The sequence below is a fragment of the Nicotiana tabacum genome, chromosome 3, assembly GCF_000715075.1.
Source record: "Nicotiana tabacum cultivar K326 chromosome 3, ASM71507v2, whole genome shotgun sequence".
NCBI lineage: Eukaryota > Viridiplantae > Streptophyta > Magnoliopsida > Solanales > Solanaceae > Nicotiana > Nicotiana tabacum.
Window position 1 is genome coordinate 147,719,785 of NC_134082.1, and position 17,182 is coordinate 147,736,966.

Genomic DNA, 17,182 nt, shown 5'->3' on the forward strand with positions numbered 1-17,182 from the left:
ACTCAGTCCTATCACTCTTGAGGCGATGCGAGTGCTCTAGCGACTTCGAGATATATCTGCCGCATCCGCAGACCGAGGAGTCCCTTTCTATTCTAGCTTTTAAACATTTTCCCTTCTGTTTTTCTTTTCCTTGTTAGATTTTCTAGAGTTAGAGTACTGTGTAGTGATCCTTAGCTTGTGATTCATGGGTTTTCGGGTCTTGGAAGTATGTATTGGTTTGAGAGTTAAATATTGTGTATGTCGAGCGACACTTTTAAACACTATTCTATCACTCTTCATTCTGTTTTAATTTGTTTTTATTCCGCACTTTGGTTATCTTCCGAAATTTAGGCTTACCTAGTCGTAGAGGACTAGGTGTCGTCACGATGGTTCACGTAGGGCGAACTGGGGTCGTGACATCCACATAATCTCAAGTTCGGTCGGGACCCACAGTTGTGGACCTCGAATAGTGTCTAACACCTCCTCTTTGAGGTAATTTGAGCCCTTACTCGATCTTTGGTGGTGTTGACTAGTTAACCAAAGTTATTTGCAAATAGGTGCATTAACGCACCTTAAAAATCGTTAAGTGGCGACTCTTCTCTTTTAATACCTTATTTAAAAGAGTTGTCATACGTCGAAGTCCGCTTTCGCGAGAAAAAGGGGGCGCGACAGCAAGCGAATCGAAGAAAATGAATTTCATCAAAGTTTGACATTTTGAGATAAAATACGGTCCAAGCTATAATACCTCGTATTTATGGACTAGTACCATACAAGGTATCACATGACCATGATAGTAAGGTGTATAAAGTGTGTTAAAAGTGATTTGAAATAATTTGAAATAATTCTTAATTATGTGTATAATTGGTTAATTATTGGGTTAATGAGGGGTTAACATACTAATTATGGAAATAATGGATAAGGATTAACCTCCCAACGTGGCAACAAATCAAATCCCAATTGGTGACTCTTAATTCATGAAACAAAGTGACATAATTAGGAGATTTGGGCAAAAATTCATTCTCATCAAATGGGCCCACAACCCACAAAAATAATACATCTCCCTACATCATTAAAATGAGAGGTTATGGTGCTAAGCAATGAAGGAATAGCTTCAGCAAAAGAATTCATACGAGATTTCATAATGTAAAGGCAGCGTGAGATGCGATTTTAAGAGAATACGGTACAATCTTTCTCAAGAATATCGTAAGGATTTTTTCCTACTTCGATCTCGTTGTTACGTGTTTTGTCGCGATTGACGGGTGTTAGAGAAATTGTCAAGAGAATTGGCTCAAGTATGTTAAGGCTATCCCTTCTTTCCTTTTGGCATGATCCATATGATATAAACGAAATGAGCAAATGCGCAACTTTCATAAATGATTCTATTCACAGAAGTACTAGGGGTGCCTATGTTCTTGATTCCCCATGTGTCATATTATTCTATCATCTTTTCATGGGTCTGAGAAAATACGTAAGTTGATAAAGTTTATTTTGAGTGTACAAATGATCATGTAGGCCTTATAGGTCCGTATGTCATGTGTATAAGTTTTTATATCATGTTGGGTCATCCCATGTCCAGTATTCTCTTATGTTTAATTCTGATTATCTCTTAACTGCCCTTCTGGCCCACTTACCCATGGTGGTACGATACGAAAGATATGTTACGTTGGTACTCGGTTGAGTAAGGCACCGGGTGCCCGTCACGGCCCATCAGTCTGGGTCATGAAAATCACCCTACGGACCTCCAAATCCAAATCCGGACATACGCCTAAGTTCAAAATCACCACCCGAGCTTATCGGAACCATCGAAACTCTATTCCGAGGTCAAATACTCAAAAGTCAACCCTTGGTCAATTCTTTCAAGTTTGAGCTTCTCAAATGAGAGTCACTCCTAAAAATCCTTTCTGAACTTCTCAAAAAGCCGAACCGATGATGCACGCAAGTCATAATACACTGTGTGAAGCTACTCGTGACCTCAAACTGCCGAACTGGACTCAATTGCTCAAACCGACCAGTCGGTTCCTTACAACAATTTGGGATCATGTCGATTTCTTTTCCATATCCACAACTATTAATGAATCTTCTTTCCTTGTAGTCTCTATATGTGCATCCCGCGCCTATCTCTTTTTCCCCAGTTGTCAGATACAGTTTAAACAACGCGTGAGTTTTACCCACTCCTTTCTTCAACCTTCGTTCTTCTTTATTGTTCTTGTGCCATCTGTCAGCACATCATTAATCCAAGTGTCGAGTTTATTTTTCCACCGATACAGATATGACCTAGTATACAAACTTAATTAGAACACGAGTACACTACTGACTTTTGCTTTATGTATACAAAGTAATGGAAATCTGATCGAGCTGTTTGGCTACCTGCCTACCCGTATCTATGGATGAAAGATCCACTTCTACAAAAATACAATTCCTCTAGCTGCCACTGTCCATCATCGAAGTTTTGTGAGTAGCTCAATGAATCATATTTTGGAAGATTATATAACCTTTGGCTTTGGTTTCTTGATCTGTTTGTTCCACTTCTACTCTTTCCTCTGGCGTTACATGATGTTGTGAATTTGCAAATCACCTTCTTCACTTTCACCCTTGCCCAACTGAAGTAGCTGCTGAGATGGCCAGCCATGACAAAAGTTTATCTTGGTAGTAACTTTTAGACCTTAATTAATTTGCAATCTTTATATATGTAGTGTGTAATATAATATTCTCATCGGAAGGACCAGTTTTCTGGTCCTAATTTTTATCAAAATGTCCAAATATTTTATCCATCTCTCCTGCCGTAGAAGAATTCTTAGTTGGAATATAGTGTTACTAACGAGACAAAAGTGGTTTCTTCAGCTTGCCTTGCTTTAATTAGTATATCTGGCTATCCAAATTGTTTGCTGGTTGTACTTTTCCTGAAGAATCTAATGGTATGCGATGAAGTTATACTCCGATTTCAATGTTAGCTATTCCTATTTTTTTCACTTCATTCAAATATCAAAGCTTTATGTACTACAGTTATGTTTTCAATGGGTAATTAGATTATCTGTACTCGTCTAAGCTGCGGCCAAATTTTCAACTGGTGCACGATCAATTATAAATCAATAATCGACTTATTGATATGCAGTTAATTATTGACAAAAAATCGCAGAAACAAGGACAGCCAGAAGACAGAATAAAGCAAACTCGAAGCACATACTTGGAAGAGGCGCATCTCTCATCTTTTAGATAGACAAGGTGGTCCATTTGGTTTGCTCACTTCTCACGGACCGACCTACTAATCTGGGAAATATTACCATAGTAATAGTAATTATTGGACTACTTTAAACGATTAATACCAATATTATGATATTTACATAACAAACTAGTCACCCATCATTGTCACATCGATTTCCAGCTTTAACAAAAGTAGACCTATTTGATCCTGGGGACTATGACCAACAATTATGCCATCTCCCTAACCTAAAATGATGGGAATTTCATCCTTTATCATTTGAATTTGATCATAAAAGTAACCGGCGTCTTGTAGCGTAACGTATTCACATAATTTGATTCAAATAAAGAGTCTTTTCCGCTTAATAAAAGTAAGGTCAACCACCTTTTTATAGGGCATTTGTCTCGAGAAATAATGATATAATATTGTAATGATGACTCAGTGAGAATAATAATGCAACCAGTAATGAAATGGCTGCTGCAGTTGGGTATTTCGGCATATTTATATGTGTATATAAGTATACTTTACATGTACGAGAATAGTCATAAATCCAATTGGATATATTATAGAAATCTAGCCAAATAGGTCAAATGTATTTGGTACACAATGTCATGGCCGCCCTTAAAGTTTTATTAACAAGACTCCGTTTCTAAGCATCCCTCATTTGACCTTAGCAACATTCCTCTACAAAAAATAATGAGATTCCAAACAAATGTATCGTTCTAGAACCCAAGTGGATAATGGAAATATATTAGGCTGACTTCCCAATACCAGAAAGGAGGCAAAAAATAAAAATATATTCCATCAAATCAGAAATTATGAAACTCGGTAAACTCAATATTAATTTACTTTTATGGGAAGTCAAACACGAGAAATTTCAACCTGGTTTTCCGTGTAATAAAAATTTTACATCTCATTTTACATTATCAAAGAGGAAAAGTTACAGCTGAATGACAACACAGATACAACACAGAGGAGTAAAGAATTACATGGAATGAAACAAAATGAGGAAAAAAGAACGAAAGGAACACGTGGCAAGAATTAGTGCCAGATCTGGAACAACAAAATGGCTTGATTTGCTGGCAAAAAATGGTTGAATTCAACCAAACTGGCAGCTGACTCGTCCACCCAAATCACAGCTCATTTTCCTATAACAGATAACAAAGCATGTGAGGCGTACCCTTTAGAACCCTACATTTCATTATTGTAATTAACGCAAACCAGCATGTACAGTGCACCATTTCAATTTATTAACGCAAACCAGCATGTATAGTCCACCCTTTCAATTTATTAACTGAGAAAATGAACAGATAAGAAGAGCAGAGGAGAATAATTAAGTTAAAGAAATATATCAGTAATCAGTGCCTACACACGAGCTAAGAATCATCTCCTCTTGGAAGCTGCTTGGTCAGTTCCAAGAACGTTGAAATCTAATTAAGAAACCATAATAACAAACTTGGTAAGAAGGACAAATAGCATACCATATGTATAGTGCGTTCAAACATTTGTATCCAAGCTGCAGCACATCAGGCATTAACATAGTCCCCACCATTGCGCTGACGTTTGTTGGATCTTGAAAAGCAGCATATCTGAGCCCAGGATTTCTTCTTCTTCACCGGCTGCACCTTCACATCCCTATTGGCTACCAGATCAGCCATATACCGAACAACAGCCTGCAGAGCACAGCAACAAAGCATAATTAAGTAATCCAATCATCTAAAAACAACAAGAATAGCTAGGAAAAAAGAACTAGGATTAAAAAAAAATCAGAAAGCACCAACATAGTAAAATGAAAACAAACCTGTGCTCCCTTTTCAGCGAAGTTTCCTGGTGGCACTTCCAAAGGATTTCCTTCGGTTTTAAGGATCCGCAAACTTGAGAGCATCCTAAATGAGTCTGGAAGAATTCTAATCTGGTTGTTACTCATGTCCAATTCTTCTAGAAACTCAAGATTCCCAATTGACCTTGGTAGTGACCGCAGGTCTGCAAAATTGTTGCTAATGTTCAGCTTGACCAACGTAGTAGCAAAACACAAGCTCTCAGGGATGGCTTCAATTTCATTGAAACTAACATTGAGCTCTTTCAAACTTGTAAGGGATGACATAGTCGTAGGCAATTGCCTGATGTTATTGTACCGTGCAGACAGAATCTCCAAAGACTCAATCCGTCCCACTGCTTCAGGAAGAGCTTTAAGCCTGTTATAGTCTGCACGAAGCTCCTTGAGTGAAGTACATTGACCAATAGTGTGAGGAAGTTCCTCAAGGTCATTAGTTTCCACAATCAATTTCTTTAGACTTACTAAGGAGCCAACTGTCTCAGGGAGTACTGATAGCATGTTGGAGCTCAGATCAAGTTCTTGAAGGTGAGCTAACCTCGCAAAACTCGCGGGCAACAACTTTAAGTTATTTGCACTGAGATCAAGATAGACCAAGTTAAGCAAATCTCCAATGGAATCAGGCAGTTCAATGATTTTGTTCGAATGCAAATCTAGCTTTTGCAATGACGAAAGCCCCCCTATAGTGGTAGGCAGGACAGTTATGCGATTCTCAGACAAATCCAAAGTAATCAAACTTGACAGCTTCCCTATAGAATCTGGAAGCCATTCCACCTGGTCCGACAACTTATTCTTAAGGATAAGCTCTTGACTTCCTTTTTTAGATGACACTTCAATCATACTAGCAAGCTTAATCAAACTTAATTTCTCACCATCTTGACCTACAAACAAAATAACCAGCATCTTCTTGATCAAAATAAGAAAACTGACTCAACACAACAAAACAATAATTTATATAGTCAAATTCTAGAAAGCAAACTTAAGAAACCAAAATTGCTAAAAGTGCATAACCAAATATGGTGCAGCAAATAGATGTAACATACCACTAGTTGTTGCTGGCTTTAAAGTGGAATCAACAATCTTGGGCCCTGACAAAGCATCCCCAGATCGAAGCCCAACACCAAATCCATCCACAAGAAACGTGGCCTTTGCTTTATTCAAGTAACTATCATCTCTACTAAACATTTCAGCCACTTTAACAGGCTCTTTGGCGTTATAAAAGCTGGACGAAGGAGTAATTGCAGTCGCAGTTGCTGTAATTGCCGGAGAATTTAAGCTGCTGCTGCCGGAGAAGGAAGCTGAGTTATCATTAGCCTGAGATTTAGAAGGCAAACATTTGGAAGCTCTCTGAATCAAATCGTCGAACAGAGAGTGAACATTCTCGAGATCTAAAAGTTTCATAGCCTCCCATTTCTGCTCTTTGCTCTGGAAATGAACAAAATTCCTCTGCATCTCTTGCAAAATTCTGAACAGCTCTTCTGGAACATCTTTCCTTTTATTTTGCCTCGTAATTGCATCCAATTTTAACTGATCTTCTTTCTCCAGGTTCCCAATTAACGCTTTTGCAGCTTCAACTTCTTCAATCGATGGCCTTGTCGGTAGACATCGATGTATTCGCATGATTTCTTCCACAATCTCGTCATTCGACTTTCCTGACGATCCCATTTTCACTAATTTTCTGAAATTTTTGAAGAAAAAAAAGAAAAAGAAAACGGCCACAAAAACCAGACTCGACTCGCCTTTTTTTCTTTCTTTTGTATTTTACAAAGCAAAAACCAAAGACGAATTTCGCTTTTATGAAATCAATCGAAAAACCGTAATTCAATTTTCTTTCTTTCTACAAGTTTCTAGAAAGCGCCAATCAACGATGACTATAATTTCAAACCTTTGGCCATATGCAGACATGCAAAAGGAAAGCTTATTTTTCGCCGTTTTTTCCTATCTTGAAAACAACTGTTGTGAAAACACGGAAAAAACACTCAAAAAAAGGAAAATGAACCCAAAAAGGGAAAAAAAGGAAAAAAGAAAAAAATTCAACTAACAAAACTTCAACCTCCACTTAAGGAAAGAAAATTTACTCACATTATTCAGTGGCTTTTCTCTCAACAATGTTTCTGAAATTCTACAGAGTGAGGAGGAAAGAAGAGAAAAGAGGATGAGTTATCTTCTAAGAGAGAAATGGAAGTCTTGTTTGGCTCTGTGGAAAATCCAACGACATCCATTGTGGTATGATAATTTATTTATACAGCTCAACAGAATACCAAATACCACTATCACTTTTGTGATAAATGCATTATTATTAGTGAAATAATACCAAATTTTTTAGGGAGTTTTAAAAAGAAAAATTGGGAAGTTATGATAAGACAATTATTATTTGATTTAAAAACTACGGTGGACTCAATTATGACTGATCGGTTATCTAACGGAGATCTACTTAAAAGCTAATGGTTCGGCCAGATTTCCGGAAATGACCTCGGATAAATAAGTAAATGACGAAATTATCCCCAGCTCTTCTAGGATTCTCTCGGACGGTTGTCAAACTTTCTTTCCGGAGAAATATTTGTAGCATTTCTATGCAAGTGACGATATTGACACAAAGCGGATTTATGATTTGAAATTTATGGGTTCGGAGTTCTTGTTATTTTAAATAATTAAATTTTAAATTAATAATTTATATATATTCAATAATTTTTTTAAGATAAATACATGAGTTAGACTAAGTGATGTTGGACATAAGAATTGTAAAACTCCAAAAAAAGGTGAAAATAATATTTGAAATTTTTTGTGTTTGGATATGAATATAATTTTGGGTTGTTTTTGAAGTTTTGTGAGTGATTTGAGTGAAAATTTTGAAAATTAATTTTTTGGAGTTTTTCAAATTTTCGAAAATTTCAAAAACGCATCTTCAAGTGAAAATTGAAAATTTTATGAACAAACGATGAATTCGGAAAAAAGTGAAAAAAATTGAAAAAAAAAGGGACTTTTTTTTATGTCCAAACGGGTTCTAAAGCTACTGGATTCGGCCGCACCCGAACTCGATGGGCTAGCTCCGCCCATGCATAGACGGATCTAGACTTCTGATATCGGTTCAATTAAACCTGTAATTTCTAACTGATTTTATATATAAGAATTTACTAAAGTATAACAAATTGTAGATATAGACTAATAATTTTAAAAATATAATATATTTAATAATAAAAATCTTAAATGAACTCATAAAATTTAAATTTTGGATCCGTGGATATTGATGTTTGTGACTGGACTGACACCCTTTTCATTTGATATCATCCTTCGCGCTGCCGGCATTATATTTCAGGTTTCTTTATGTTTTATAACATCATATTTATAATTTTTTATTACAGTTATCTCTTTGTATGTGTGTTGTTCACACGGTAAGATGATAACTCTCACCTAATAACGCTGTAGGAAGGTGATTGAAGTCAGTAATATCACGTTTTAAATTAAAATCTTCTTGATATCAAGTTGCTACGTCTTGCATGCCATGACGATTGCAATTTGCTAGTAGAAATTATGACATGCTGAACGTATGTACTTTTTATAATTCACTTAACAACAGGAATGACAATGGGATGGGCCGGGTGCCGGGCAGAGCGGGCGGGTTTTGTTTGATATGGGGTGGGCGGTTTTACTCTTATGCGAGTGCAAGAGTGGGTTAAAATAATTTTTAAATTTTTTAAAACGGAGCGGGTTTAATACGGGACAACTTTAAATTTTATCTTTTTGAAACAAAACAATCATTTCAACTAGGGATGTACAAAGAAAACCAACAAACCGCACCAACCCGATAATCCGAGTCAAACCGAGAAAAAAAAACCCGACTATGATTTGGTTTGATTTGGTTTGGTGTTGGAAAAAAAACCCGACCATAATTGGTTTGGTTTGGTTTTAACTAAAGAAAGTCAAATCGAAACCAAACCAACCCGACATTACATATATAGAAATTTTAGATATATTTAATATATAAATATATTTATTGTAATGTAATTTATAAATATTTCTTACAAAATTTCATAATTTTATCTTTTAAGATATTATTTCAAGGTTGGACTTAGAACTGTTGAATGCTCCAATAAGTTTTATAGCCATTAATATTAGTAAATTAAATAATGCTAACAATCAATATTAATGCTAACAAAAGACATTCAATTCAATATTACGAACATGAATGTATTGAATATATATTTTTTGTTTTGCAATAATTTGGATAAAAATGCATAACCTATTTTTATTTTGCTTTAGCTTTTAGTCATGTAATTAATACTCCCTTATTAGTTTATTTATTTTAGAATGACTTAGTACTTTTAGATTATGTTTATTTTTATTATGGCTTTTTAATTAGCAATATTTATATTACATAATTTTATTGTCTTTATTGTTGAATATTTTAGGATAATGCCATGACACATCTCATATTTTGTATTATTTTCTTGGATAGTACTTTATATAGTTGTATCTTACTAGGATTAAAGAAATATTTTGAGCATACGTTATATATTTTGTTCTACGAAGATTTTACCGGAAAAAAATCCGAAAAAACCCGAAAACCCGAGAAAACCCGAGAAAAATCGATATTGAAAAACCCGAGTTTTATTGGTTTGGTTTGGTCTTTAGATTTAATAACCCGACACAATTGGTTTGGTTTGGTAATTGTAAAATCCGAAGCAACCCGGCCTATGTACACCCCTAATTTCAATTACAATTACACATTCTTCTTCACTAGCACGAATACTATTTTGCATAAGTCTCTACAAAATGATATTACATAAGTCAAGATATCATATTGTAATAGGAAATGATAGTAACCCATTTATTTTGAAAGATATAGTATTGTAATAGGAAAAGATAGTAAAAAAATAGAGCTAGTCAACGAGGCTGAAATTATAATAGCAGTGTCAACGTGGGGTTTATTGCATTTTTTCTTACTGTTTTACTCCTAAGTCCACTGCTATATTGTAAATATTTGTTTTTCTAATTCGGGATTTTTTTTAATGTTGGCTGCGATTAAAAAATTTATCCGCGCTTCTGAGAGCAATCATTTCCTATCATTTCAAAATAGTATTCGTGAGACTTATGTAATATCATTTTATTAGAGAAAAAATGATAGAAAAAAGTATCATTTTTTTTATCGTATTGGTAATGAAAAAAAAATCCATGCTTCTGAAAGCAATCTTTTTTATATAATTAGAGAAAAAAGAGAAAAAAAATTAAGCGGGGCGGGGCGGGTTAAAAGCTGAAAAAGTAACTATGCGGGGTGGGTTGAAATTTTTGTGAATTTTGTCAAAATCCGCCCCGTCCGGCCCCATTGTCATCCCTGCTTAACAGCTTATTTGAATGGTTGTGTAAGTTTTTGGGATCGTGGGTCGCCCATGTGAACCGAACCGATCCAATATTACCCGACTCGTAAATAAAGGATTGTCTGGTTTTTTAAATAAAGGATGAACAGTTGTGTTATAACTGTTCAACCTTATCCTTAAAAGGAGGGGGAACAGTTATAATTGTTCAAATCCTTTTTGAAAAGGAGAGGGAACAATTATCTGATAACTGCTCAACCTCTCCTAATAAAAAGGGGAAGTCTTCTTCAAAAGAGGGTGCACGAGAGACATTATGTAGAAAACAAAAGGAAAAACCAGAAAGAAGGAAAAGCAATCGTGACTTTCTAGATTACATCATCACACTAAAAGATATTTAGTTTGTGAATTTTAACCTTGATTTCCTAGTGAAATCAAAGGAGACTTGGGGCAGATTCTTTTGGTAGCAACAACAACAATATCCGCTGCGAATTTAAGGTACACAATTCATTATTTTTGCTCCGAATTATATTATATTGGTATCAGAGCCAGGTTGAATGATCCAGTTATTCATGTAAATTGTATTGAAATCGTTGTTTTATAAGTTTAGGTTGAGATTTTTTTTGTTGGCTAATTTTTGACAAATTTCAGAGAAAACGGTTTCTGATTTTTTTACATTTGGCCATCGCTTGTTAAATATTTTGGCCTAAAACTTATATAATCAAGATCTACTCGTTTTGGGCTTTCCGAAAATATATTATATATGAAAAAAGGATTAAAAATGAGTGAGATATGATTTTTTGAAGATTGGCAGTTTTTGACTATATTTCTAATGAAAAACTGCTTCTGTTTTCAGCTTTTTAGAAATAACTTGTTAAATATTTTTGCCTAAAACTTATATATTCATGATGTACTCGTTTTGGGCTTTCCGAAAATATTTTTTATGTGAAAAACGGATCTTCCAACTTTAAAAATCCTTTTATGATCCTTTTTGTCTTCTACCAGAAATTTGTGACATACGTTGTCTCATTAAATGGTAACAACTATATTTCTGATTTCTTGTTCCTATTTCAGATATGGCTGAACGGGAACATGCTCAAATTGCTCCAAATAGGAGTGATATTGATATATGAGCAAAAAGTAATAGTAGAAGAATGTGTCGCAAGAGGATCACAACTCTAGTTGATACAGATTCAGAGCCTGAAGTCATAAGAAATGATTCAATGATGAAGCAAAATCTGAATAGAGAAATAAGGGCACATAAAACGGAAAGAAGAAGACTTCTTGAGGATTTCAAAAAAATACAAATGGCTCCTTTTGGCTTTTTGCTTGATTTTCTCAGATTTTTAAGGATTAAATTAGATGAAATTCATAGAAAATTCCTTAGTGTTGAGGAAAGGGATGCCTTCGTCATTTTATATCATTCTTTATTAGATTTCTGGAAGAATGAACTTATTGAAATATATGGCAAAATTGAGCCTAATGAACCATTATGGAAGTTCTTGGTGGCTCTAGGAGTGAGATAGGTAAAAATTTCCCATGATAACTTAATTTAGTTAAGTTTTTTTTATGAACTCCTTTGTTTTATTTTTGATATATTATGAATATATATCTCTGTGTTTTATCCTATTTTGGATTGGTTATTATTCTATATTACTCTAGAATATGGTGTTAATAATAAGACTCAAAATTCTATTGATTATAGTCTTCATCATATATATTAATGCACATTAAGAAATTAATTTCTAATTTTGGTTAAATATTTAGATCGTAGATGATAATTGGATACTTACATATCCTTTCGATTTTACACTAAATGTGAAACCTTAATTAGAATTAATTTGCTTGAATGTGTATGACACATGCATAATTGATAAATAAACTTGCGTGATTGTCTCTTAAGTACAGACATGTCATCAAAAAGTATTATGGTTGACTTAAATAAAGGTGAGAAACTAAATGGTGACAATTACGACGTCTGGAGTTGTAAGATATGGCATGCCTAGATGAGCAGAACGCTCCCGAAGGTATAAACCATGTTCTAAGTCAACTAGAAGAGGGTAACACTGCTCAACACAGAAGAGATCTTGAAGCTTACAAAGCTTGGAAAAGGAGAGATTCCATTGTACGTGGAATCATTGTGAGTTCTGTGGTTGATGAACTGATTCGTGAATGTGAGGAATTTCCTAATGCTCATTCCATGTGGTCACACTTACGAGGAACATATGGGGGTACTTCTATGATCCACCTTAGACAGCCAACTATCAAGTTTGACACTTTCAAAAAGCATCATGATCAGAGCATCAAACAACACCTTCGGGTGATGTCAAACATGATAGCACAACTCAAGAGTGTTGGTCACGTCCTCTAAGATGAGCAACAGGTTCAGGTAGTGATCCGTCCTCTTCCCAATAGTTGGGAACATTTGAAGGTTAGCTTGACCCACAATGAAAGTATAAAAACTTTTCTTGATATTGCTCGACATGTTGAACTTGAAGACGAGCGGCTTGGTGCTGCTTCTAATGCCTTTGTGGCAGAATCTATGTAACGACTCGGTCGGTCGTTTCATAAGTTACCGCTCCTTTTCCCCCATTTCTGCTTATTATTGCCTTATTCAGCTGTATTTTGTATTATCATATTGGTTGGCTCGGGTTCCGAGAGGTTTTGGTAAGGTTTGAGACACTTAGTCTCTTTTGAGTAAGCTTAAGTTGGAAAAGTCAATCGAATGTTGACTTATGTGTTAAAGGGCTCTTATGTGAATTCCGATGGTTCGGATAGCTTTGGAAGGTGATTTGGGACTTAGGAGCGTGATCACAATATGTTTTGGAGGTCCGGAGTAGATTTAGGCTTGAATTTGCGAAATTGAAATTTTGGCATTTTTCGGTTGGTAGGTGAGATTTTGATATAGGGGTCGGAATGGAATTACGGAAGTTGCAGTCGGTCCGTTGTGTCATTTGGGATGTGTGTGCAAAATTTCAGGTCAATTGGACGTGGTTTGATAGACTTTTTTATTGAAAGCGGAGTTTGGAAGATTTTAGGATTCTTAGGCTTGAATCTGATGCAAATTTGGTGTTTTGATGTTGTTTTGAGTGTTCTGAAGGTTGGAATAAGTTTGAATGATATTATGGGATATGTTGGTATATTTGGTTGAGGTCCTGAGGGCCTCGGGTGAGTTTTGGGTGGTTAAACGGACCAAATACATAGTTGAGAAGTTGTAGATTTTTGGTTTCAACTGTTGCAGGTTTTTCCTTCTGTCGCGATCGCGTAGAGCTTTGATGGGGGTGATAACTAGGGATTTTGATACATTTTATACTCCTTTTTGCTTATGTTTTGATTAGAAATTTGTACAAAATAGTCCCAAAAGGCTCACAAGTTGTGCTTGATTGCAGGTTTGATCAACAAAGTGACAAGATGTCAAAGATCATCTCAAAAAGGAGTGAAACTTGCACAAGTACCAAGATAAGACAAAGCTCAGGCAAAACAGGCCCAATGCGGCCGCACACCATTCTGTGCGGTCCGCACAAGTGAGGTTCAAAGAGGTTGATTTCCAGGCCAACAGGCAATGCAGCTGCATGAGATTTAATGCGGTCCGCAATGGAGTCACTGCGGCCACACTCGATTTAGTGCGTCCGCATAACTAAGGATCAGAGAAGTGCCAGTTTGGAGATTAAAGCCAATGCGGTCCACGCTCCATTTCATGTGGACCACACTCGATTCTCTGCGGTCCGCATTGCCCGAGTTCAGAGAGTTGGATTTTCAAGTTCAGAGCCCTAGTGTGGCCGCACATGATTTTGTGCAGTCCGCACTAGCCTCGCAGGAGTATTTTTGTCCAGATTTTCAGCTTAGTATAAATAGCTTATTTTCCCATTTTTAGGTTATCAGATAGATTTTGTACTGAGTTGCGCTCGTGATTTCGATAGTTTTAGCTATTTTGAGCAATTTTAGCTTCATTTCAACATTGAATCTTCTAGTTTATCTTAGCAATTAATTAATATGAGTTTTTCTTCATCTATTTCTTTGTTTTCTTCTTCAATTATGAGTAGCTAGACCCATAAGCTAGGGTTGTGGCTCAACCCTAGTGTGGGTAATTGATGGGTCTTATGTTTTAGGGCTAGATTGACTATGAGTGTTTGATATTTGGGTTAATTTCATGTTTAATTGCTGAATCGGTGGCTGCAAACACTAGTTTGTGTTTAGTTGACTTTGGCTCTTCTTGAGAAAGAGAGCCTAAGTCTCTGAAATTGGTCCAACAAGGAATTGGAGCGTACTCAAGAGATTGATAGCCCCAATTAAAGGGTTAAACCTAGAGATAGTAATACCTGACTTGAACCTTGATTGCTTGTGCAAATTTGCATACCCAATTGGTCTTGAGAAAGTCAATTCGGGCAAAAATCACTCGAACCACCGAGAGGTGTAGAGTGGGTAAAATCGTGCAACGGTTATGTCATACTCCCCGAATATAGACTCAAGTATCTGTCAATTGACCACCTAGGTGAAAATCACTATCCTAGTGCCTTTTACCCATTTGAACAACTCGCAGTAGTTTACTCTTAGCTTATTCGAGTTTAACTTAGCATTGTAGTTTGATAAAACTAGAAGTAAAACAAAAACCCAAAAATGTTTAGAAGTGTAATTTGGAACACATACACAACTCTTAATTAGATAAAAACTCAACTCCAAATAGCTCCCTGTGGAAATCGATCACGACCTTAATCGGGTAAAAGCTGCTTCAACCCTCTCTCGCTACTTAATAGTAGTGCAGGGTTGGCTTCGATCAACTTTTTGGCGCCGTTGTCGGGGAGCTGACGGTTTTGGCTATCAATCTAAATAGTTTTGTGTATTGTTCTTCTTTCCTTCCTTGTTACTAATTTGTGTGTGTCACAACTTTAGGTACCAAATGGCAGCAAACAACGCCAATAACCCTCTTGGAAATGTGATTGGCGGGGAGGAGGTAGATGACGTCGGAGATGATGAGGTGTCTCTTGTACCTCAAGGACAACATAGAGGCCGCCAGGCCAATGCTAATGCAAATGACAATATTCCAGACCCTCCTCCGCCACCTCCAAGTGTGGCTCCTAGAGTGCTTCCGAACCAAGGCTATGCAAGTGCTATTGTCCCACCCCGAATCCGGGCGGACAATTTTCAAATAACCAATGTGATGCTGACTTTGCTAGAGCAACGTCGGTATTTTACGGGCGCTGCAAATCAACATGCTTACAAACATCTCAAGGGGTTCGTGGATACATGTTGGGGGTAGTAAGCAAACTAATGTGTCCAAAGATGCTCTCCGGTTGAGACTCTTCCTATTTTTACTTAGAGGGAAAGCACTTGATTGTCTTGAGCGACTTCCCAACCATTCCATCGCTACTTTGGATGAGTTGGCGGATAAGTTCATTGCAAAAATTTTCTCACCGGGGCATATGGCTACATTGAGAGATGAGATCTTGGCGTTCAAGCAAGAGCCTACGGAACCTTTGCATGAGATTTGGGAGCGTTGTAGAACAATGGTGAAGGAATGCCCCAACAATGATATGACCGAGGTGATGATCCAACAGACTTTCTACCGGGGTATTAACACCACAAACCAATGCATAATAAACCAACTTGCCGGGGGAAACTTTATGAAGCTGTCATATGATGAGGCTTGTGACATTTTTGACGAGATGCTGACAGTTCTTCCGTTTGGCAAAGTAGAGCCAATGTGCCCCAGGGTGACCCCACGGTCATTCATTTGCACAACAAATTACATGATCATGGGCAGGCTATAGCTGAGTTGACAACCACGATGAACCAACTAGTGAAGACACAGTTGCAACAAGTTCAAAATCCTCGCCAAGTGAATGCTATGGAGGGTGTCAATATGCTTGTCAATAAAAGAAGACAAAGAGGGCAACAAAATCAAGGGAATTCATAGCAATTTGACAATAATTGTAGTGGATTCCAAAATGATGGTTATGATGAACAAAATGAGGAGGTGCAATATGTGAATAATTATCAAGGCCGAAAGGGCAATTCTTCCAACCAACAACAATGGAAACCCCAAGGCAACTGGGGCAATCAACAACAAGGCAATGGTAATTGGGGAAACAACAACCAAAACAATAACTGGGGCAATCAGAACAATAATCAAAACAACCAAGGAAATTGGAATGGTAATAACAACAACTGGGGTGGTAATAATAATCAAGGTAGATGGAACAATGGAAACCAAGGAAACCGGGGGCAAGACTTTCAAAGGTCCCCAATGTAACAACAACCGAACAATCCACCCTCATTTCCATCTCAAGGTCCTAGTTCTTCTAGCAATGATATGGGTAGAATTGAAATGATGTTTGAACAGATGACGAAGAAGAATGCGGACTCGGATGCTCAGTTGGCTTCCCACAATACCTCTATCAGAAACTTGGAGGTGCAGTTAGGCCAAATCTCACAGTCTTTAAATACTCGCCCTAAAGGTGCTCTACCAAGTGATATGGTAGTGAACCCGAAGGGTGGGAACAATCATGTTATGGCGGTAACAACAAGAAGTGGGAGAGGCGGTGATGTGCATGCCTCCAAACAAAAGCAAATTGTGGATGATGATGTTGAGTTGCAAGAAGATGAAGTTCCTTTGGTGGTTGAAAATGTGATTGATGAGAACGTGAACGAAGAAGTGAGGATTGACATTCAAGATGCCGAGGTGGAAACTCAAATGATGTGAACCCGTCTAGGGAACACATAATAGATATGCCGGAGCCGATGGTGCCTAAAGGCAAGGTAGGCCAAGGTCACCTCCGCCTTATCCTCAAAGGCTCGTGAAGTAGAAAAATGAGAATAGGTTTAAAAACTTCATTGACATGATGAAGAGCTTATCCATTAATG

The 17,182-nt window shown here is 36.8% G+C and overlaps 1 protein-coding gene across 2 annotated transcripts; it reads right to left on the reverse strand.

Moving 5' to 3' along the window:
• Nucleotides 1–3,994: 3,994 nt before the first annotated feature.
• LOC107816624 (plant intracellular Ras-group-related LRR protein 4) lies at nucleotides 3,995–7,421 on the reverse strand. Of its 2 annotated transcripts, XM_016642355.2 has the most exons (4): nucleotides 6,056–7,421; nucleotides 4,980–5,893; nucleotides 4,660–4,851; nucleotides 3,995–4,326 (listed from the first exon to the last, which is right to left on the reverse strand). In XM_016642355.2, the coding sequence occupies exons 1-3, from the start codon at nucleotides 6,675–6,677 to the stop codon at nucleotides 4,705–4,707; spliced, it is 1,683 nt and encodes a 560-aa protein (XP_016497841.2). In that variant the 5' UTR covers nucleotides 6,678–7,421; the 3' UTR covers nucleotides 3,995–4,326; nucleotides 4,660–4,704. The 2 variants fall into 2 exon arrangements, with proteins under 2 accessions (XP_016497841.2, XP_075106139.1); XM_075250038.1 differs by lacking the exon at nucleotides 3,995–4,326 and having other exon boundaries at nucleotides 4,659–4,851; nucleotides 6,056–7,416.
• Between the last annotated feature and the right edge of the window lie 9,761 nt (nucleotides 7,422–17,182).

Excerpts from the sequence above, each read along its gene's own strand:
- LOC107816624 (XM_016642355.2), bottom strand. The coding sequence starts at position 6,677 with ATGGGATCGTCAGGAAAGTCGAATGACGAGATTGTGGAAGAAATCATG. Across the intron at positions 5,894-6,055 it reads AAAGCCAGCAACAACTAGTG|GTCAAGATGGTGAGAAATTA; the intron begins GTATGTTACATC and ends TTTTGTTTGTAG. Across the intron at positions 4,852-4,979 it reads TCGCTGAAAAGGGAGCACAG|GCTGTTGTTCGGTATATGGC; the intron begins GTTTGTTTTCAT and ends TGTGCTCTGCAG.